Here is a 24468-nt window from a genome sequence, read left to right on the forward strand (position 1 = left end):
TTACTACACATAGGTGAACACGATTTGTTGGGAAGACTCAGCATGGCTTTTGTAAAGGGAAATCATGCCTCACCAATCTACTAGAATTCTTTCAGGGTGCCAGCAAACATGTGGGCAATGGTGATCCAGTGGATATAGTGTACTTGGACTTTCAGAAAGCCTTTGACAAGATCCCTCAGAAACAGCTCTAAAGCAAAATAAGCTGTCATGTGATAAGGGGGAAGGCCCTCTCATGGATCAGTAACTGGTTAAAAGACAGGAAACAAAGGATGGGAATAAATGGCTAGTTTTCAGAATGAAGAGAAGTAAATAGCGGGGTCCCCCATGGATCTGTACTGGGACCAGTGCTGTTCAACATATTCATAAATGATCTGGAAAAAGGGGTAAACAGTGAGGTGGCAAAGTTTAAAGATGATACTAAATTACTCAGGTAATTAAGTCCAAAGCAGATTGCAAAGAGTTACAAAGGGATCTCACATAACTGGGCAACAAAATGGCAGGTGAAATTCAATGATGATAAAGGCAGAGTAATGCACATTGGAAAACATAATCCCAACTATACATACAAAAGGAAGGGGTCTAAATTAGCTGTTACCAATCAAGAAAGAGATCTAGGAGTCATTGTGGACAGTTCTCTGAAAACATCTTCATAATGTGCAGTGGTGGTCAAAAAAGGTAACTGAATGTTAGGACCATTAGGAAAGGGATAGATAATAAGACACTAAATATCATTTTGCCACTATATAAATCCATGGTACGCCGACACCTTAAACACGGATATAACTCTGGTCACCCATCTCAAAAAAGATATATTAGAATTGGAGAAAGTACAGAGAAGGGCAACAAAAATGATTAGGGATACGGAAAGTCTTCCTTACAAGGAGAGATGAAAAAGACTGGGACTGGTCAGCCTGGAAAAGAGGGGACTTCTGTTCTTCTGTTCTGTTCTTATGACTAAGGGGGATATAATAGACATCTATGAAATTATGAATGGTGTGGAGAAATGAATGTGTTATTTACCTCTTCACAAAACACAAGAAGCAGGGCTCACCCAATGAAATGAATAGACAGCAGGTTTAAAATAAACAAAAGGCAGTATTTCTTCACACAACACACAGTCAGCCTGTGGAACTCATTGCTGGGGATATTGTGAAGACCAAAAGCATAAAAAAAATTAGATAAGTTCATGGAGGATGGGTCCACCCATGTCTATTAGCCAAGATGGTCAGGGATTGAACCCTATGCTCTGGATGTTATTTTAGGCTCTGACTGACAGATGCTGGGAGTGGATGACAGGGATGGATCAATCAATAATTGTCCTGTTCTGTTCATTCTCTCTCAAGCACCAGGCATTGGCCACGGCCAGAAGACAGGATACTAGGCTAGATGGACCATTGGTCTGATCCAGTATGGCCGTTCTTATGTTTTTATGGCCATGGGTAATTGTTGCCCTTTTTGGAAACCTCTTTCTGCTTCTTACATGTGTATTGAATACTGCCAATGCTGCTGCTACAGGGCTCCCAACTGCGAGTGCACTTGTGTTAGCTGTGGCAGAGAAGGTCCCTTTGATACTTTGGTGAGGAGGAAAGTACAAGGATAATCACTTGCTCTTTATCCACTGGCAGGGAGTACAATGCTGTAGCTACCTACTGTCTGCTTGTATAGTCCACAGCTGCACTAAGCAATAAGTGTGATGACAAAAGCTCAGGTTACCTACTGAGTCTACAATATCCTGAATATATTGCTGGGCTGCCACCCATGTTCCTGAACTCACATCCCATTGCAGGCACTTAGCCCAGTGTGAGGTACCCAGACTACACCCAGTACAGTGCCTACTCAGAGAAATAGCAGGCAAGGTCCCCTGGAAAGACCAGTTAGGAAGAAAAGGAATTGAAGGGGGCTGGCAGTTCTTAAACGATGTTATTCTAGAGGCTCAACAGCATGTTATTCTGACACAGAGAAAAGATAAGAAGAGCCACAGGAGGCCAGTGTGGCTGCACAAGGAACCTTTTAGCTATCTACAAACCACAAGGGATACACACAGGAAATGGGTGGAAGGTCATGGCACCAAGGAGGTATACATAGGAATAGCACGAGTGTGTAGGGACAAAATCAGGAAAGCTAAGGCAGAATGAGTTACAGTTGGCAAGGCATGTTAGAAGAAATAAGAAGGGGTTCTTCAAATATGTTAGGCAAATAGGAAGATGAAGGACAGTGTGAGTCTGCTACTCAGTGGAGAAGGTGAGCTGGTAATGGAAGATGACAGGAAGGCAGAGCTGCTCAGTGCCTACTTTGCTTCAGTCTTCTCACAAAAGATAACGTGACTGGATGACTAGCAGAGTTACCACAGAGACTAAAGGGGAAGGGATGCAGATCAGGACAAATAAAACGCTTGTAAAAGCTCTTCTGACCAATTTGAATGAATTCAAATCAACAGGGCTGGATGCTATTCCCCCGAGGGTAATGAAGGAATTAACTGAAGAAATCTCGGAAACACTGGCAATAATATTTGGAAACTCATGGATGACAGGAGAGGTCCCAGAAGACTGGAGCAGGGCTAATGTGGAGCCCATCTTTAAAAAGGGGGGAAAAGGAGGAGCTGGGAAAGTATAGACCAGTCAGCTTGACCGCGATGCCTGGAAAACGACTAGCGCAATGTAAAAAACATTCAATTTGAGACTACTGGGAGGATGAAGGGGCGATCACTAGTAGCCAGCATGGATTTACCAAGAACAAATAATGCCAAACCAACTTGATTTCCTTCTTTGACAGGGTAATTGGATTGGTGGATAGGAGGAATGCAATGAACATAATATATCTGGATTTCAGCAAGGCTTTTGATACAGTCCCACATGACATTCAGATAGGTAAGCTGGAGAAACATGGGCATGGTGGAACTACCATTAAGTGAATACATAATTGGTTAAACATCTGCAAACAAAGGGCTTGTCTATATTACCTGCAGGATCGACGTGCAGCGATCGATCCAGCGGGGGTTGATTTATTGCATCTAGTGTAGTCTAGACACAATAAATCGACCACCGAGTGCTCTCCTGTCGACTCCTGTAGTCCACCAGAGCAAGAGGTGCTGGTGGAGTCAAAGGGGGAGTGTCAGCAGTCAACTCACCGCAGTGAAGACATCACAGTGAATAGATCTAAGTATGTCGACTTCAGCTGCGTTATTCACATAGCTGAAGTTGCGTAACTTAGATTGAGCCTCTCCCCTATTGTAGACCAGTCCAAAGAGTAACTGTTAATGGAATTAATTAACTATTAAAGGGAGGTCTCAAGTGGTGTTCCACAGGGATCTGTTCTGGGTCCAGTGTTGTTAAACATCTTTGTTAATGACCTGGATGTAGGACTAGAGAGGTTACTAATAAAATTTGCAGATGACACCAAACAAATGGAGATTGCAACCCTTTGGAGGATAGGGCTAAAATTCAAAGGGGTTTTGATCAATTGGAGAACTGGGCTATAGACAACAAATGAAATTCAACAAAGACAAATGTTAAGTGCTACACTTAGAGAAGGAAAACCAAATGTGCAAATACAGAGTGGGGGATAACTGGGTTGGCAGCAGCACTGCTGAGAAGGAGCTGGGAGTTGTGGTGGATCACAACCTCAACATGAGTCAGCAATGCGATGCTGTTACAAAAAAAAAGCAAATGCAATTTTAGGGTGCAGTAACAAGAGGCATAGCGTGCAAGTCATGGGAGGTGACGGTATAGCTTTACTCGGCACTGGTTGGGCCTCAGCTGGAGTATGTGACCAGTTTTAGTCACCAGTGCAAAGAAAGTATGTGGAGAAACTGGAAAGGATCCAGAGGTGAGTAACAAAGGTGATCAAAGGGATGGAATGGATGATATATGTGCAAAAGCTGAAAGAACTGGGTATGTTTGATTTGGCAAGAGGAGCTTAAGGTGGGGGGCATGATAGCAGTCTTCAGATAGTTTAAATGCTTAAATATTAATTGTAACAGGGACTGGTTTCCCTTCCCTCCTCCGGGGAGAATGCCCTCACCGCCAGTCTTGAGTCACACTCTCGTGCTCCCTTTCGTATGGGTTAGGCATGCCCTGAGAATGCCTACCAGATTGGGCCCCTTTGACACAATGGGAATTCCTGTAATATTTGTATGAAGCCTAAATGTGCCTCAGTTTCCCCTATATTTTGCATGGTTTCCCAGTGAGGGGAAAGGACTAAGTTTGCTCTCAGGACAAGCTAGGAGAGGTAGCTGTGAGTACTTCCCTTAGCTATCTGAGCCTGAACAGGTCATTGAAAAGGAATGGCCAAGACTGACCCCATATCAACTGAAAATCTGAGAAGCCCATGGCAAACCCAGGACACTGACATCCAGCAACCAACGACCCGAAGGGAGATGGATTTCCCCGCCTCTCAGCAGGGAAGCTGAGCAAAGACCCCAGCTCAAGAAAAACAGACATAAGAACATTAGACTGGCCATACTGGGTCAGACCAATGGTCCATCCAGCCCAGTATCCTGTCTTCTGACAGTAACCAGTGCCAGGTGCTTCAGAGGGAATGAACAGAACAGGCAATCATTAAGTGATGAAGGACTGGAAGGTGTGAGATGGGTGATAAAGGGTTGGCTTCTGGAAGGAGTCTGGACTTCCTCACCTGGGAAGTAAGGAGGACCAAATGAGAGAGAGAGAGACAGCGCTTGAACATGGGGTTCACAACAGTGTGGCTGGGCTCTGGGCTCACTGGAATGAACTATGGTGTAACTTAGTTCTGCCTTTCTGTGCTGACCCTAAGGACTTGCAGATTCTGCAGCCAGGTGACTAATAAAGATTAGCAAAGGACTAACAAGGCTGCCTGGATCGCTGTAATACTCACTGAGAGCCCTGCGCCCTGAAGGGGACAGCACAAGCCTCCCACTGGAATCTGGCTGGATAAGTTTCTGCAGGGAGCCATGGAGAGAGATAGAAATTGCTGGGGCTGACAGCCCAGTTCCAGAATCGTAGAGACCACGGGCCTGCCCCTGTGGACAGTGTGGGTCCTTGGGGCCTGGCCCACTACAGGGGTCACTCCCAGGAGACTGGTTACAGGCAGGGCATAGGCCAGATCCTGTGACTCTGTTACAACCCCACAGCTGAGACAGGCAGTGGAAAGCCTAGTTTGACAGTGTACTGGGACCTAGGTGTGAGCGGGGGCTCCAAGCAGCTTGGCAGTGTCAGGACTTAGGCAGGTTTGCACATGTTCTCCAGCAGGAATGTAGGCACCTCAGGGACTTTGCTGGCAGAAATGGAGGTGCCTCAGGAATTTGAGTGCCTGCTCGATTAGGTGGCAGCTGAGAGGTGGGTTTTGAGGTTCTTAATGTTGCATAAATGTTGGGCCTTGCCACTAACATGGCAGTTAGGTGTGTCAATTGATTTGTGGATCCACTGGTTGTGGGCTGGGTCTAATCTCAGCTCATTCAGTCACTGAGTGGTGTCAGCGGATTCATGCCATGGTAAGGGCTGTTAAAAAGGCAGAATTATTTTCATGGTTCAATAGCAAAGTGAGACTGGATTGCCTGGTTTAATTACATGATCACACAGTATTTTTTCACAGGGAGTCAGATCTCCCATGGTTCCACACTCTGCCCTCTGAGGACGGCAGCTCAGCCCAACACCCAGTCACAGACACACCACAGCCAGTCACCACAGAGTCAAGACCTCAGGACTTTCATCTCCCAGAGATCTTGTTTAGGAAGAGCAGACTGCTCAGACTCAAGGGGGCAGCACCACCTGTCTATGCTGTTAGCATACATGAGAGCATCCACCACAACAGGTGTCACCAGGTGAACTTGTCAGACCTCTCTACACCTAGGTACTGGAACTAGGGGTGCCGGGGGTGCTGCCATACTCTTGGCATGAAGAGGTTTCCATCATACGTAGGGTTTACAATTTGGTTCAATGGCTCACAGCACCCCCCACAATACAAATTGTTCCAGCCTCCCTGCCTCTGCAGAGGCTGAACGTGTGTAGAGGACATTCTACCTGTTAACCTGTGTCAGCCAGAACATGCTCCAGAGCGACTGAGAGAAAAGCCTCCTTCCAAACAGCTGTGACAAACACGTGAGAATCCTGGCACTGGTTTTCAGGGCAGGATAACTCTCTTACACAGGCTGTGGTGAGAATCTGCACCATCCTGTATAGGAAGGTTTCATGTGATGCTGAGTAATGGGTAATCAGTGTGGCATCTTCCGGTAACTCCCTTACACAGACCACTAGAGGACCTTTGGTGAGCCAGCCCAGCTCTTTCCTGGCCACCTGGCTTACAGGCTGCTTGGAAACACTGTGAACGTAGAGACTGTTTATTTTGCTGCTGGCTCCAGGGTAACAGCTGAGATGCCCTTGGGGCAAGGCCTGTCTTCTGTGACATCAGACTGACAATGGAGCAGAATAAACGTGTTTGAAACCTGAAAGCTGCAGTTGTATTTCCCTCCCCGCAAACCTTGGTGGCTTTGGTCTGGTCTGATCATCTGCCAAGTTTGTTTCAAGCCCTAAGGCCAGATCTGAGTGCCAGGCACAGATAGCAGCCTCAAGGGGGAGATAGTTGCTGTGTTAGAGCTCTGTTACACACCTCACCTCCAGCCAGCCACACAGCATGAGCTGCTCACTGTAAGCGCAGAGGGGTGGAAAAGCTCCTGATAAAAGGGAGCAGCAGATAGACGTGTCAGTGCAGAAGTGGGCATGGCCTCACTGCCATTAGGAAAGGGAGAGCAATTCTTTCCACGGTACTGCTCACTCCTGGATTTCCCTGGGCACCAGAGCCAGAAGGGGCAAGATCTGTGCCATGAGAAATCCCTGCCAGTTTGGGGCTGAGCTGACACCACCGATGTATTTTATTGGCTGGACGCAAAGTGGGTTTGGGCAGTGCACGTGCTGCTGCAGAGTTTAACTCGCCAACCGGAAGCATGGGGTGCTGAGGAGTGACTCCGCTTGAGATGCTCTTTCTTTTCCATCAGAAACAGATCCCCAAGGAAGCAAACAAAACTCCCATTGCCATCCATAGCTAGTAGCAATGAGCTCTGCAGACACTGTGCTTCCTCGGGCCCCCACTACCTCTCAGAGAAGCTCTTGAGGTCATGGTTTGTAGAAATGTTGGTGGTGCCCAGAACCTGTCTTCCCACCTGCCTAAGGCTCTGGGAGGGAGTTTGGGTGGGAGAAGGAGGTCTGGGGTGCAGGTCCTGGGCTGGGGATTAGGGTGCAGGAGGAGTGGTTCTTTCACACTCGGGGTGCAAAGAGCCAGGGGGCTGCTTAGGCCCTCCTTGCCTGTCAGTGCTTTGGCCTCCATTTCACATCACTCGTGAGTCCTGTTCCACACCTCCTCACAAAGGCCAGAGGGGCTGCTGTGGGGCCCTTCTGCAGAAGGAAGATTTTCAGAGCACCTCATGCTGTGAGGACATTAATCAGCCTCTGTGCAGAGCAGGTGCACACAGTTGGCAAGCTCCTGAAACTTGGGGAGCGCTTTGGAGCCAAGCAGAGTAGGTGATGCATTGAAGGAATTGCCCTTGTCTGGAAAGACGCTGCAGTATCAGACAGACCCAGTGGTTATTGGTTTCTCTCTCACCATTTAGCTCTTCCAAATCTTTCCCTGCCTTGCTATTAAACAGGCCCAGCAGAAACCTATGGTCTAGAATGTGTGCCCCAGGAGCTCTCCTCACATCCCTGGCAGGAAGGGCAGCCCCTGATCCCTGCTAGTGCTCCCAGGGGTGCCACGTGCTGGAAGGCAGAGGGACAGAGTGAGATCAGGGCCCTGGTCCAACACTCACCTTTGCACAACAGTTAGTAGAGCTGGCTGGGCATGAAGAGGGCCAGTGTTGGCGGGCACTGTCTAACAGCCCTCCGAAGGCATTTTGGCTGTGGCAAGCAGAGACTGAGACTTTGGCTGCAGCAAAGCCCTTATGCATTCCTGCCAATGCACCAAGCAGTGCCCAGGGCACAAGCTAGCCCTAAAGAAACTGAGGCCAGTTCCACTGCCTGGCATGTACAGCAGGGGAAGGCGAGTGTAAACTGCTGGGAAATCAGAAGAGTAATGATTTGCACCCATTTCTACCTGATGTAAGGGACTCACATTCTGCTGCCGGACAGCATCCGTGGCTATCTCCAGATCCCCACCCACCTCCATGGCATGCTGGGATGCTGCACACAATGTCTGTCCTGAAAGCCCTCTCTCTGAAAGAACACATGACTAGGAGTGGTCTCTGCCAGCCAGTCCTTCTGTTGCTGCAGCACACTTCCCAGGAGAGCTGCCCTCCGTGGTACTACACCTGGGAATAGAGTGAAAAACAGGCCTGCCCCCAGCCAGAGGAGCAGGCTGCTGTGAACAGGGCTGTGCCCAAAGGTATCTGCACTGGACTGGTTCTACTTGGGAGCATTGGCTGGTTGGAGAGCCAGGGCTAATGCCTTGCTCCCTGCTAATGTTCAGCCATCAACGCCCCTGATAGGGCCAGGCCTGGGGATATTTTGTCAGTAGTGCCAGTCTCAGTGACTATTTTGGGTAGGTTATAGCTCAACAGTAGAGACTGTTCCCAGCCTGAGGCCCATCTGGAAAAGCACAGCCTGGCATGGAGCAGGGGCTGAGTACAACACTCCACCTTCTCCCAGAGCTCCTACATTAGCTCCCCATTCACAAGTCAGTACATTTAACCTTGTCAGTGCCACGATGCACACTCCCTCTCCCTTGCCTGCAATACACTCACTGCTGGAGAGGTTTAATTAGATCCATCAGCTAAACCAGTCAGGGTCAGGATGCATGTTAAGATAAAACAAGACACAGACCAGCATACGTTGAGTTTTCACAAGTCTGTTTTTAAATACTCTATAAAACCAGAAGGAACTCTCAGGCAACAATGTTGTGAATGAAGACAAGGTTTGACTGTAAACACATACACGGATTTAAACAACATTATTTGAAAATTAAACAGAAATACAAGTTGTTTGAAAAACCTGGCAATTCCGAGTCAAGATTCCACTAACAGCCTTAAGATGGACCTTGTCCTCCTGCCCATCTTCAAACTATCACCAGAATCTTCCTTGCTCTCATTTCCCATACCTCATCTACTTTTTCTCTCCACCTAATATCAGCCATTCATCTTTGACACATTCACTCAGATATTCAGGGGGAATCACATCTTATCCATGTACAGTGCAGAGAAAACATCTTTCTCATCTGCTATTCCATTGTAAGCCGGAGGTCTCAACCTACTTCTTAAGCCTTTACATGCAGACTGGAACCTCTGCTGCATCTACTTCATCCAGCCAAACAAGGCTCATTGGCACCTTAGCCTGTCCACACCACACAACCTACCCAGTGTTAGCCTAGGGCACCATCAGTGCCCAGTCATGCTGAGATGTGTCTAGAACAGGGGTCGGAAACCTTTCAGCAGTGGTGTGCTGAGTCTTTATTTATTCACTCTAATTTAAGGTTTCACGTGCCAGCAATACATTTTAACATTTTTAGAAGGTCTCTTTCTATGTCTATAATATATAACTAAACTATTGTTGTATGTAAAGTAAACAAGGTTTTTAAAATGTTTAAGAAGCTTCATTTAAAATTAAATTAAAATGCAGAGCACCCCAGACTGGTCACCAGGACCCAGGCAGTGCGAGTGCCACTGAAAATCAGCTTGCGTGCTGCCTTTGGCACACGCTCCATAGGTTGCCTACCCCTGGTCTAGAATGTTATACATTAATTCCAAGTACTGTGGTACTATCAGTGTAGGACCTTTTATATCTGTTTCCTCATTGGTTGACCAGGGAAGGTGGAAACAAGTAGAGCCCTGCTGATCAGCAGATATGTGCTTTATATCTACAGATATCTACAGCTGTGGACCATGTTTGCAGATCATGGATTGGATGTGGATGCAAATTTTGTATCCGTGAAGGGCTCTAGAAACAAGATCAGAGTTAAGGTTGATTCGCTCTGCATTTTCTGGCTCTCAGAGTTTGTGTGCGGTGAGTGCTATGACTGAGTGCACCTGATTTGGTTTGGAACAGTGGCTCTATCCATAGGAATGGTTTGTTCTGGGAAGAGTTAAATACATTCAGGGAGAAAGGTTCCTGCAACAGCCCCCTGTGCATCCCAGTTGATTTAATGCAATCCCATTGATACGTGGAGCCTTCAGGACAGCCAGGCAGGCAAGAAGAATCATTGTTCCTGCAAAATTTGTCAGGATGACCTCAGGTTTGTGTATTTATCTTTGGCAAAATAGACAAAATAAACACACACACAAATCCTTGTCTCTTACTCCTAGGAAATGGGAGGAGAGAAAACCTTAGTGGCTGCAGCACATAGGAATTGCTGATGTGTAGATTATTCTGCATTTCAAACCACAGTTAAAAGTTTCCCAAATCCCACTCGGAGCAGCTAGTCACTGCATTATATGGTGACTGCTGCAGTCTCTGCACATGATGCAGCTGTGCTGAGCCCTTCCCCGCCACTGGTGGCAACTGGGAGAGTAGAAACTTGCCATGTATGTTCTGGGCACAGGACTCAAGGGAGGATTACCAGGGACTGTCTAGAGAACCTGGCCGGGCAGACACCATTTCCAACCAAACTCCTTTTCTTTCTGATTCCCACTGAAGCTACCAAAATGGAACCAAGTGACTAGTAGAGATGGGCTATCAATAGGTCAAAATGAATCAAACAACTCTAAGGGCAACAGTTATGTCTGTATCATCAGATGCCGCTCCCGCGATGTGTTGCGGAGATAAAAGAGGATTCTGGCACTAGGATGCCAGTCAGGCAAGTAACATGTTTCCATTGCCCATTAACTCTCTGAGTGCCCTTTCTGCAGTTCAGTAACTCAGACCACATAGCGACGGGAAGAATCCACTTACTCCTGCCTTAGCCACATCAACATGGCACTGTTCAAACGACATATGTGAGCATGAGTCACAAAGAATAGTTCATCCTTTCTAGGACCTGAGGGAACGATCACAGCCTAACACGTGCCACCTGCCCGCTTAGCACCATTTCCAAGGCAACAGAGAGTCTCTTAAGGCCTGTGTCTTTTACACCTGTGCAAAGTGGGTGTGAGGCCCAACCCAGTCTGCATACTTTACTCCCTGACACCAGCGTTAGTATTTTACAGTTACTGCGCACAGGCTTTGTGCAAATGTAAACGGCGCTCAGGCCTATAAGTGACTTGTACCAAACCGAGATTGATCATTTCCGTCATTTATTCACTTTGTCTCCTTTATTGCACGTAATGTGGCAATTTAACTCAGGACTACAGCCCTGGCTGTGGGATTCCTTGATTTCTGCCGACATTTAGCTTTTCCTCCCCCCTCCCCCACCGTTTTAGCGATGTGTCAACACCTGGGATTGGGATGCTGTTAATGCTGGCCCTGACCTGCTCATGCACTCACCTGCACCATGGCTAGAAACAAACATTCACAAAGCTGGGATTTGGGGAAGATTTGCGCTAAAATAATAAATCGGCAAAATGTTGTCAAATTGGCATCATATCTTTCAGCAGCCAAATAGCAGTTCTGGGAACAAAGGCCACAAGGTGAAGAATGCCCCGTAAATCAACTGCATTAAAATTGCCGAAAGGCATGGGAATGTATGGAAGTAAAGACCCATCAAGTTTACACTTAGTAAAGAATCATTTGAAAAATATGTTTTGAAATTCTGCTGTCAGCTCCATAATAAACCCCTCTTACAAATGACCCAGAAACGAGTCTTAAAAACAATAATGGTTCATTTGAAAAGAATGTGGTGACACAGAACACATCCCCATCCCCCTCTCTTCAGAAAGGTGGCAGTATTGCTTTGGAGTAGCTGCATGAATTGTTAGGAACTGAGTCTTCCTTCAAATGAACAGCAATGTACCATAATATACCAACAAAATCTAAGGAACGACTTAATCTAATGCAATGTAAGATCCTAGTGATATGGAAACCACACCAAAGCCCTGGACCCAAGTTGTGTGTAACTCAGCCAGACTAGAACCCTTGTGTTTCCACACACACATTTGGATTTTTAACCAACAGCCAACTTTGTATTTGCTAAGAAAACAAAGTTTAAATTGACCACCCAGCTATCTAAGAGATCCTGATAACACCACATATGTCTAGTATTGGTATCGGAAGCCTCTGATCTTCTTATTACCCGCAGCCTACACAAAGGCAAAACAAGAGTGGGTGATAGTCTGGAATGGGCTTTACAGCATTAGATATGGTACGTGTGGACATAAAATTTGTCTGTATGTCCACATGTACAGTAGCATTGTAGAGAACTGTATGCCATTGAAGCTAACAGCAGATTGTCAAATACATTTTTCTAGCATTCTGATCAATTAATTTACATTAATTAATGTCAGTTAAAAGAATGAGCAACACAAACACATACACCCCCCTTATTTATTGTAAGTATAGAACATGAATAAAATCACAAGTGTCCAGCAGAGGGGCTGAGTCAGAAGTGACCGTCCCATCGTTCACCTTCACTCACCTTCACTCATGCAGACTGTCCTCTGGAAAGCCCCTCATTGGGACTTCCACTAACTCACAAGAGTGGGACATGTTTTTAGTTGCAAACCCTCCGAAAGTGGCACTCAGCTGGGTGGCTCTGGTTTTATTTCTCTGATGATGTCACTTTAAATATTTTGCATGTTCCATTTGTTATTTTTACTTCTAAAAATGACGCATTTCTGCAAATTCATTTTTATCCAATTAGTCACAACTTAATGGAACAAAGTCAACTGCCTGGATGTAAGAGTAAATGTCAGGCCTGTCTTCTCTGGGACCAGCATGTATATACAGGATAGCACCTGGAATATATGGAGGGGATTAGGCATGTTGTTTTTCACAGCTGCTCTTTTGGATTTCTGACCCAGTCCGTCACCATAGGGCCCAGGCCAAGAGAACCGGGAACTGTAGCTTTACCAACATACACCACAAACATAAATTGAAAGCAATGAAAAAGCAGTTAAAAAGTAATAGAGAAGAAGGAAAATGCATTTCTTCATTTGCAGAATAGCCTCTGTGAGAGCAAAGCCATGACAGCTTTACGACTCCCTGATTATTTTACTTGCATACGGCTTCCAAATATTTAATGAAAACCAGCGTATGGCTGAGGCTTGCAGGAGAGGAAAACTTTAGACGAAATTCTTGATGCTTAGCCCTACCTGATCTGAACTTGCTCCGAATCAGCAAAGAATGCTCAGAACCCAGCAGTGTCATGGTGACTCTCTGTGAACAGGTCCAGAAGCCCCCGCACTTAAAGCATGAACTGGCTCCAAGGAGACAAGCTGGCCACTGCTTGGGCCCCAGGATTCATCCAACCCTCCTGGGAGCCTCTGGGTGCTTTCAGAGCTAGGCTTGTAGAAAGCAGCAAGTGACTTGAAAAGATTTGGTCCCATCCAGCACTGCCTCTCCACAGAAACCAACTGCTCTCCCCTGTGCTGGGTTGAACTAATTAACTTTGAGCTAGCAGGACCCTCCTCCTGCTCAGAGTTTACTATCAGCAGCATCACTGGGTGTCCTGGCTGATGTCATAGTCTAGCAGGGAGCAGCGACTATCACTAAAGGGTCTTAGGAAAGACAGAAGTTTGATATCTGATCCTTATTACTACCAACAGGAACTTGGCCAATCAGGAGGCTCCTTCTCTCAGACAGCCGGCTTCAGAGCAGTTCTGAAATATCAACAGACCTAGAGCTTAACTCTTTCCGGCATGGGGAGATGTAGCCACTGGGAATTCTGTGTGATGGGACTTAACTGCACAGAACCTAAAGGGGGGTTTAATAGCTGCAACTTGAAAATAATCTGGGTACCTTATTCTCTGATACTTAACAAGAACTTCAGGGACATTATGTAGAGTTCCCTCTGCTTCTGCAGGAAGAGGGACAGGATGAGATATTTATTCATTGGGCTTTTATGCTCTCTAATGTACAGAAGTTGCAACTCCTTCCATCTAAGGAGTCAAAATGTCCCTGTGGGGCATGTACTATTGCCAGCATACTGGCGTGCCCTCCCAGTCTGGTTCTGCAGGGGCTCCTTGTGATGTGCTGATGGAATGTGCGGTACAGTGGGTTTATGCAGGACTCACCGGGCGTTACCTCATTCTGATACCGATAAACCACAGATAAGTGGCATTTTTTGAGGAAACACAGTCTCCTGGTAACTGCATGGCCATCTTACCATCCAGGCCCAAAATGTTTGCTAAAATCAGTCATTCCATAGTTGGCATATTTGTTGGTGCTGAATATTCAATATGCAGAGGTTATTGCAGCTTAAAATCACTCTTTTGTTCAGGACAGACCAATGCAGTAATCACAGAGATGTGAGACACAGAACACAGAGACTGCCATTGGCCACATGGAGCCATACTGATGCTTCCCCAACTCCCATCTATCCCATCTCAGAGCTGGCAGTGCTTTTGCAAACACACAGGGAGGTGGATACAAATCCCTGCACAGCTTGTTCCATGGAAAAGATGACAGGCAGAAGTCACTACCAGGGTCTGGAAAGAGGGTTTTTCTTTTAGTATCTGACCAGAATGAGACTTTTGACGTGAAAAATTTGCCAAGAATGTGCCAGAATCAGAATCTAGAGATGGGAGCCTTAGGCTCAAAGGTGCTTGTTCCTTATTGTACACTCTCTGGTGCTTTGTCCCATGGTGTTTTAAATGTCCAAGGCAACAGACCCTGCCATCCCTTCCCCGAGATGCCATTCCCCAGCCTAACAATACTGCTCACTTCCTGATACGCTCCCAAAACTTCCCCCTCACTCCTCCTCAGCCTGAAGAATTCCTCTCTGCCTGTGGTACTTGTTTACGTGCTTCACAGAGCAGTACACTGTTATCACGTCCTCTGCTAGTGGCTAGTCTCCTAGTTAAACTACTTGTGTTTGGCCAAACACAAGCTGCTGGGCTCAAAACAAGGGGACTTGAGTGAAATTCCATGGCCAGTGGTATGAGATGATCTAATGGTCCTTTCTGGCCTTACACTCTATGTTTTGCTCTTTTAATGTTTCCTCCTCACCGGCCCCTTAGGTCTTAACTTCTTTGTTACTCTTCTCTCAAGCTGCCTTGCTCAATTGAGCTGTGATATTGCTGTGCCCAGAAGTGAATGGCGGCTGTACCAGAGCCATGCAGATTGGAACTAGAATCCAGCTACTCCCAGATGGGACCTCTCAACATCTGCAGCCCAGTATTGCTCTGTCCGTCCCCCCCGCATCAGTACGTTGTAAATGCATATTTACTTTATTGTCCCTGTTGCCCCTGGCCTTCCTCATCTATGGCTTATGCGGAGCTTTCCCTGCTTCAGATTATTTCTCCCCAAATGCATTAACTGCATTTTCACATATCATTCTGTGTGGCTGAACCACTCTTCCATCTGTGTCCCTTGGAGGACTCCTCTCTCTTCTCTTCAGTATTATCTGCAGATTTCATTGATGTGCTGGTTACCTGCCTTTCCAGATCAGCTATGTGAGTCTCTGTGACAGCATATTACGGGCTGCGGGGCTGATGGGCAGGGTCCCTGTGGCAGTGTGTTATGGCCTGTAGGGCCAAGGGGAGGGGTCACTGTGACTGTGTTATGGCCTGTGGGCCTGAGGTAGGGTTACCAACTTTCTAATTGCAGGAAACAAACACCCTTGCCCCGTCCCTGCCCCTTACCAAAGGCCTGCCCCCTGCCCCATTCCTTCTCCGAGGTTCTGCCCCCACTCACTTCATCCCCCCTCTCTCTGTCACTTGCTCTGCCCCACCCTTACTCATTCACTCATTTTCACCAGGCTGGGACAGAGGGTTGGAGTGCGGGCTCTGGGGTCAGACCCTGGACAAGGGGTTTGGGGTGCAGAAGGAGGGTCTGGGTTCGGGGGGTGGTGGGGCTGAGGGGTTCAGAGTATGGGAGGGGTCTCAGGGCTGGGGCAGGGGGTTGGGGTGCAGGATGGAGTTTGGGGTGCGGGTTCTGGGCAGTACTCACCTTAGATGGCTCCCTGCAAAAGGCAACATGTCCCTCTGGCCCCCAGCTGTAGGTGCGGCCATGCGGCTACGCAGTGTGTGCTGCCTCCACCTTGAGGTGCTGCCCTTGCAACTCCTATTGGCTGTGGTTCCCGGCCAATGGGAGCTGTGGAGCCGTGCATGGCGCATGGTGTGAGCAGCACATGGAACCCCCATGGCTGTTTCTCCGCCTATGAGCCGAGGGACAAGTTACTGCTTTTGGGGAGCCTCGCAGAACCAGGTAGAGAGCCTACCAGCCCTACACCAACCGGATTTTTAATGGCCCGGTCAGTGGTGCTGCCAAAGCTGCCAGGATCCCTTTTCAACTGGGCATTCTGGTAAAACACCAGACACCTGGCAATCCTAGGCCCTGGGCCCCTCCCTTCACATTACTGCTGGGAGGAGGCTCATTCGTTTCCTTTTCCCCATGTAATTCCCATCATTGTTAGTGCCAGGGGGCCTCAGGGAACGCTAGAGTAGACAAGTCCCCACCAGTCACTGGTCTCATAGAACATGGCTGAGGGCAAGTCTCAGCAGCACAGTGGGAAAATGCCAGCAGCCCCCAGAGCCTCATCTGCACTAGCATCAGTGGGCTGTGCCAAGGGAGCAATGGTGGGGACTAGGCTCGCGTGGGTGAGGCCCAGTCAGACAATCCACATTTGCCTGGCAAAGCAAGAGCAGAGAGGGAAGCCAGGGCCTGCTGGTGTGAGCTGCAGTAAAGTCCCTTGGCAGGGACTCTGCGAGCGTATGAAGCCATGTGAGGCAGGGAAAGAAGCAATGGGCCTGAAAGCAGGAGGGCTGGGCTGAGCCCAGGGCCAGTCATTAAGCAGCGAGGGAAATGCCCCAAAACAAAGGTCAGGAGCAGGATCAGAAAAGGGCCAAGGTCCAGCACCCCAGTTCTGCAGGGGTGTCACTGTCAGCATGGGCGAGAGCTCTCAGTGGTCTGTAGTGGGCAATCTCTATGGTTGCAGTTGACAGAGCTGTGAAATAGAAGGGGTCCCTGTTCCTGCCAGGTGTCCCAGCCCTCTGCCGCCCATTCCTGGGGCAGCACGGTGCCTGTGGGGTGGGTACCTGAGTAATGAGCACATTGATATGTGCTGTCCTGCAGCCAGGTTGACTCAGTGTTTTAATGGCCCCAATAAACCTGCTCCCACTCCTTCTCCCTGGCCTGCCAGGCTCAAGGGGAGATGCTGCTGGGCTGGGTCACACTGTGACCAACACGCCCTGGACTTGGCTCAGTCTCACTCATAAATCTCTGGAGATGAAGAAGGTTTCCTCAGGTCAGTTACAAAAGGTTCTGTTCAGAACTAAAATCTCGTCGACAGTGGTGATCAGAGGGAGTCAGTGAGAAACAGAGAGACGGTGGGATCCCACTGCCCTGGGCAAGCGCTGCACAAGGAGAAGTCAGCACCACAGCCCTGGAGAAATAGCCCTTTCACTGCTGGCTTTGATGCCTAGGGCTTCTCTTCTATGTTCAAAGACTCCAGAAGGTCCCCAAGAGCAGGGGATGTCTCAGAAGCCTCCTGGCCTGTAGGCAGGATCCCTGCTGCACCATAGAGCACCTCCTTGAAGCCTGCCAGCTCCCAGAAGCTCATGTAAACAAGCCCCTCCCAGTGCTCATCAGCTCCTGCTCTCCCCAGTGCTGGGGCGTAATGGTTTCCATTAGTAAATCCAGAATGTGGCACAGATCAGCCCATGACAGGAGGGCCTGGGAAAGGGGGAAGGTGGGGGGTGCCGATCCATGAGGGAATGGCCAAAAACTGCAGAGGTTGGCCTCTGCCTTGCCCTGAACAACCTAATGGATCAGTGGCCTTCTACCTCAGTGAGTCTCCCTCACACCTCCCTGACCCTCTGTGAACCACTGACTCCTCTTGGCCTTCCTCACCTCCCAGTACGGGCGGAGAGCACTTGCCACTATTGGTGCTTCTTCACTGATGTACGTTTCCTGTTCCTGCCCCACTCTGGGCTGGTAGCGCTGGTTCAGCACTGCTGCTGGGATGGTGCAGGGGAATCAGGCTGTCTCCCCAATGGAAAACCCCACAGCAAGTACCCCACTCTGCCGAGGTCCAGCAGTGGGGTGGGATGGGTGTCAGAGGCCCAACAGGAGAGACAGAAATTGCAGGAGCTTCTGGGGTTCTGAGATCCTGAGTCAGGTACCCTCCCTCCCCCAAGGTTCAGGCACTCCCCTCTGCCAAGAGGATCACCTTTCAAACACGTCAGGTCCCCTCACCCCAGTATCAGCATAGGACCAGGACATGGGCAGTGTGATCTAGTGATTGCAGCAGAAATTGGGAGCCAGGCCAAGTCAGACACCAGGAGGTCAGAGTCTGAGAGGGAGGGCAAACCAGGATTCAAGGGGTAGGCAGCAGGCAGAGCAAGTTACCAGGAGCTCAGAGTCAGGCAGTAGGATCAGGTAGCACAAGGGAAGTCATCGCAAGCAGAGAAGACTCAGCTGCATGGACAACTTCCTATGATGGGTTTAAATTGAAGCCGGGACTCAATCAGGACCCCCCAGAGTTCTGCCAGTCGGATCACACAACTGGTGTCTGCTGTCGGAGTTCAGCTCTTAGCTGGTCACTGGGTAGCAGGTTGGAAGTTATTAGTTCCTAAGCACCCTCTGCACCAAGCTTTGAGACCCATGGCCTCTGAGAGTCAGGTGTTGCCTCCCTTGCTCCAGGGAGGGAACTCACATGAGTGATATACTCTAGACAGATAGAAACCAAATGGGGCAGAAGGATTTACGGTTATCCCATGCAACTGCTGGGAATTTCATCCCACAAATGGGAATGGAGGTAGAGTCCCCTCATCCATTCTGCCACACTGCCTTTTGTCATTGCATTGATGGATATGCTGGCAGTGAAGGGGCCGGTGCTGGGGTTGCTGGCAGGGTGGGGGCTGGCGCAGGGATTGATGGCTGGGCAGGGGCTGGCACAGGGACTGTATCACAGCAGGGTTTTAGAGGCCTAGTCAGGATCCTCAGTGTGCTTGGTGCTGTGCACACAGAATATAGGATGACCCCTGCCTTGCAGAGTTTGCAATCAAAAAAGGCAAAGGGCAGGAGGGGAAGGGACTCACCCTGCAAGATGGGAGGGTCCCAGAGCTCAGGCTGTTGCCTGAACCCAGAAGTCTACACTGCAATGAAACAGCCCTGCAGCCTGAGCCCTGTGAGCCTGAGTCAGCTGGCACGTGCCAGCCATGGGTGTCTAATTGCAGTGTAGACATACCCAACAAGGACAAAAGACTTTGTTGTTTACTCTTACCGCATGAGGATGAGTCTTGCAAGTGGATTCCTCCCATCAGCTGAGTTTGCAACCCAAAACAGAAGAGGGGTATGACGTAGCACCCCATAATGCTTTATGAAAATATGTTTATGAATGTAAATATGACATAACTGGAATAAGTTTTATGCTACATGTGCCAGGTAACATATCTCTGCAAAGGTTATGATCTACTGAATATATTCATCCTATTTGCATGCATGTATCATTTTTGTACTGGAAGTTATGAATATTGGCTGTGTACTTGTTTGATTTTAAGTAGCCTTAGTAAGCTATTTGGTCAGCTTCTTTGAAAGGAATTTGCAAGTTAAGTGCCCAGTCAAGAAACACTAAACGGACAATGGATCTTGGAAGACTCCAATCCACATAAGAAGTCTACCTGAGGACGTTCAAGGTAGCATGTGAACAATGGCTGCCACCTGTAAAGTTCTGAGTCATGCATGGACATGTGATTTGCCCATGTGACTCCAAAACTCCATCTTAGATTCTGGAAAGGAAAGGGAAGGGGGTCTCCACCCACAGGAGAAAGTTTATTTAAGCCCCTGGGGTATACCTCCAATTTTGTCTTCAGCTGACTAAAGAAAGAGCCTCTCCACCCCCAAGGATACCTGAAAGGAACTGGAACAAAGGACAATAACTACAGGGGGTGTGAGTGATTGCTGGACCCAGACTAGCAGGAGACTAGTCTGTAAAAGGAAGCTGAGATTTTATCTGTATTCAGCTTCTTACTGTATTAGGTTTAGACTTGTGTGTTTTATTTAATTGTCCTTGGTAATTCACTTTGTTCTGTCTGTTATTACCTGGAACCACTGAAATCCTACTTTCTATATTTAATAAAATCACTTTTTACTTATTAATTAACCCAGAGTATGTATTACGGGGGGGCGGGGAGGCAAACAGCTGTGCACATCTCTCTATCGGTGTTATAAAGGGTGAACAATTTATGAGTTTACCCTATATAAGCTTTATACAGGGTAAAATGGATTTATTTGGGGTTTGGACTCCATTGGGAGCTGGGCATGTGAGTGCTGGAGACAGGAACACTTCTTAAGCTGTTTTCAGTTTAGCCTGCAGCTTTTGTGGGATGTTGCCCAGACCTGGGTCTGGGTTCATAGCAGGCAAGCGTGTCTGGCTCAAAGCAGGCAGGGCACTGAAATCCTAAGCTGGCAGGGAAAACAGACTCAGAGGTAGTCAAGCACATCAGGTGGCAGTTCCCAAGGGGGTTTCTGTGATCCAACCCATCACAGGGGGAAGGGAATAAAACCCCTAATAAGGACCAACTGTATCTTTATGTTGCTTGGACTTTGGATGGGGGCTGGTTTTCTAGGCATAAGCAAGGGATCCCCAGCTGCTTAGCCTGGGTTAGCCCTAAAGGACATAAGGCTCTTGCTTAATATGGAAGCTTCTATTACCTTTTGAACTTTAAGACTGTAACTCATTTGTGTGTAAGTTTACCTGCTTTAACCTTGTAAATAACTCTCTTGGCTCCTTTTCCTATGAATTAATCTGTATATAGTTTATTATAGGATTGGTTACAAGTGTTGTCTCTGGTGTGAGATTTAAGGTGCAATTGACCTGGGGAAAGTGACTGGTTCTTTGGGACTGGCAGTAACCTGAATGTTGCTGTGATCCTTGCTGTAAGGGGCCATGGGTGGCAAGACAGATCAGAGTACCCAAGGGGACGGTCTGTGTCACCATGTTAAGGTTGTTATAGTGCCTGAGGGGTTACACTTGATAACTGGTTGGTGAGCTCTAAGTGTAGAACTCACAACCAATTTGGGGTTTGTGCCCTGCCTCTTACCAGTGTAGCCTGAGAGTGGTAATCATGCTCTGGAGCCACTGTAGGACAGCTTGACAGCTGGCAGGGCAGGGGCTGGAGCAGGGGTTGTCAGCATGGCAGGGTCTGGCACTTTTCATGCTTTCCAAAGGTGATTCCTTAGGTAGTTCATATTATTTGTATCACAGCAGGGCCTAGAGGCCCAGTCAGGATCCTCATTGTGCTTGGTGCTGTGCACACAGAGTGTAAGCTGACCCCTCCCAAGCAGCAGCCTGCCTGTCCCCCAGCAAGCAAGGGGAGCTTGCCCTGCTATAGAGCTGCCGCCTCACTGCATGGCTTGACGGGGCCTCCTGCGTGAGATCCGAGTGCTGCTGTTAGATCAGGGCCATTCCCAATGCATGTATCAATGGCCCAATTTCCCTTACAGTCAAAATAGACCAAGGGCAGGAGGGGGAAGGGACTCACCCAGGAGGGCAGAAGCAGAACCAGGCATGGAACCCAGGGGTCCTGATGTCTAGCCCTGTGCTCTATCCACACCATTACTGCCTCTGTGTAGTAGCACGGCCTAATGAATAACCATTAACCTCCTGTGGTGAGTGATCAGCGATGCCTTGAACTTCTCTGCAGAAGTCATTGGGCCAACTGTCTGTGAGCGATCTCAGGCCCTGGTACCCAGGGCAGGCTGCGTTCTGAACTGGTACAGATAGGGCAAGCCTGGGGCAAGCTACATGATCTCAATTGTTCTGCTTTCCTTTGTTCCTGGCTGGTTGAGCTGACCCCTTGTGCAGGAGGGCCACTCCCTATGCTGTCATGAGCTGAACTCTGCTCCTGCTAGGAAGTACAGAACAGCCACGGCTCATGGTCGCTGGCTGTGGCAAGCAGCAGCCTAGCAAGCAAGGGGAGCTAGCCCTGCTACAGAGCTTTTCACTTGCTGTATGGCCACTTCAGGAGGGTCCACTGCCTGAGATCTGAGTGCTGCTGTTAAACCAGGGCCATTCTCAGTCCATGTAAGCCTGCCACAAGCAAATCCAGTGTCCCTGCCAGCACCTGCCCCTTCCTTCACTTTTGATGCTCTGGCAGCTGAACCAACACCATTGCTGAGTAACCTGTGGCCACAAGAGGGAGCTCAGTAGTGTGAAAGGCTGCATAGTCTAATGGAATAAGCATGGCACTGAGGTAAGGGACTGATCCCAGCTCTAACATGGACGCCCGCAGTGGTCACAATCAGGTCACTTAATCTCTGTGCATCAGTTTCCCCATCCATAAAATGGGGCTAAAGCATACCTATTTTCCAGGGGGTGTCTGAAACAAGTGAGTAGGGGACATTTGCAAGGTTCTAAACTCACCGAATGCTCACAGGCCCCTGCAGGGTCAGAACATGTAGCAGCCCCTAAGTCCCCGCTCATTTGGACCCACAGTTGGGCTCCACTCCTCCTGCAGCAGGTGGGGCACCCCTAGCACAGACATATGCCACACAATGATTCAGTTCAATTTGGGGTGTTCACCAGGAAACATCTCACTAACCCTCCTCAAACCCTAAGTCTGACCCTCTGCCCTGCACAGGGGAACAGGATTCACTTACAGTCCAGAGGGGCAGCTCAACATTGTTTTGCAGGCCCACTCAAAAACACTAAAGCTGGTTTGGAGAGAAAACAAATCATCAGTGTGGCTCTGACAAGCAGGAGCTGGCAAGGACATTATGCAGTCTTGCTGAAATGGTACAGGCTGCACCTTCAGCCCCACTGGAAAACAGTAGGAGGCTGTACTCAGCATTTTCTTGTCAGTGCCATTCCTGGAGAATAGAGCTTATTGAAAGTTTAAATTGATCAAGAAATCTGAGATGCTCAGGTCTATAATGATTGTTAGTGTCTCACCAACAGATTAGAAGTGGTTGACCGTGTCAATAAAGGAACGAAGCAGAACGGGGTGATGTAATTTGATCAGACTTTCAACAGGCCTTTGGCAAGGTCCTGACCAAAAGGCTAGTAAAACAACCCTAAGTAGTCCTGGGTGAGAGGCAAAGCATTGTCATGGATCAAAAACTGGCAAAAAGCCCAGACAGAAGAGTAGGAATGAACGGTCAAGCTTCAGCATGGCCTAAGGTTAACTGCACGGGCCTCAAAGGTATTTGTTCAACCTTTTTTTCATTTGCGGACTCCTAAAACATTTCGAATGGGGGTGCAGATGCCTTTGGAAATCTTAGACACGTTCTGCAGACCCCCAGGGGTCTGCGAACTACAGGTTGAAAACCACTATGTTAGTCATATCCTGACGGGATTGTCAGGAACTCCAGAGGGACCTGACCAAGCTAGGTGCATGGCCAACACAATAGCAGATGAAGTTCAGTCAATAATGATAAATTCCTGGATTCCGGTAGCTATAGAAGATGAACTGGCAAAAGTACGAGATGCTGATGGAATCATGTGCAATATTCAGAAATGTCCCTCAGAAATGCTGAGCTGCCTGAGTTTGAGTGACTGCAGATGTTTACACAAGTTTAATAGCTTGAGGCAGCTCTGCATTTAATATGCTTAAACTAAAGATCCTCTAGTTTTCAGAGTGGAGATAGTGTTGTCGACTCACATTAATACAGAATAAGGGGTGAGCAGAAGGGACAAGTTAATGTTGAATGTTTGGTGGGGACATGCACAATGCTCTGCAGGCCAGCCAAGAATTGATAAGGCCTTAGGGGCCCTCCATCTGATAAGGAGGTCATTTAAAAGAGATCTTGGGGCATCAAGACCTGCCGTCAGGTTTTCTCAGAAATAGTTGCTAACCTCACTCAGGTGCCATTTGGCTGGGTTAGCACAACTCTGTACATACTAGAGCTGACACATAATTGATAGCCAGTGTGCTATTCCATGTAGTTAGTGTCTTTTTCTGTTCACAAATTGGCTTCAAGCAGCTCAAGATTTTTCCTGGTGTATTTGTTGTTCAAAATAGTTTATTCAGAAGTTGTTTCTACCAGTAAGTCTCATCTGTGGATTATTAATGAGCAGCTCCCTGAGAGTGTGCCAGATGTGAGCTTGTAATTGGACACACACAGCAGGTCACACAGATGAACACCCATCAGAAATGGTCTGGTTATTACGTAGTCAGTTCCCTTGTGCCAGCTGGAGTCATTTGAGGGTTGCTCTAATTTACACTTGCATCCAGTAGGGCATTCTACTGTGGGGCTCTCCCAGTTTCTCCCGTTGCAGCTCTTTCACTTTGTATAAATAATTATATTATCCCTGGAGCAGGGATTTGAGTTTCCCACATCTGCAGGGTGTGCCCCAGCCACCAGACTATAGAGTCATTGTTGCTCTGTCTTTCTCTGACCCAATGACTATTAACATTTTATGTACAGTAGAATACCTTTGTGATGGGGCCCCCCATAAAGCTTTATGGAATATGCTTAAGAATGTAAATATGACATAACTAGAATATGTTTTATGCTACATATGCCATGTAATATATCT

The 24468-nt window shown here is 48.0% G+C and overlaps 1 protein-coding gene across 9 annotated transcripts in view; it reads right to left on the reverse strand.

Moving 5' to 3' along the window:
* Positions 1 to 24468, reverse strand: part of MYOCD (myocardin) — a 484598-nt gene that overhangs the window by 77778 nt on the left and 382352 nt on the right. Inside the window, exon 1 of one of the 9 annotated variants that reach the window (XM_032803702.1) lies at positions 13139 to 13519. The exons of 6 other annotated variants lie outside the window; for them this stretch is intronic. In XM_032803702.1, coding sequence (XP_032659593.1) covers positions 13139 to 13193 — 55 coding nt within the window. In that variant the 5' untranslated portion in view covers positions 13194 to 13519. Of the gene's footprint in view, positions 1 to 12462; positions 12549 to 13138; positions 13520 to 24468 lie in introns of those variants that run through there. 2 more of the 9 variants (XM_032803718.2, XM_032803711.2) reach the window with 2 other exon arrangements.

The sequence above is a fragment of the Chelonoidis abingdonii genome, chromosome 13, assembly GCF_003597395.2.
Source record: "Chelonoidis abingdonii isolate Lonesome George chromosome 13, CheloAbing_2.0, whole genome shotgun sequence".
NCBI lineage: Eukaryota > Metazoa > Chordata > Testudines > Testudinidae > Chelonoidis > Chelonoidis abingdonii.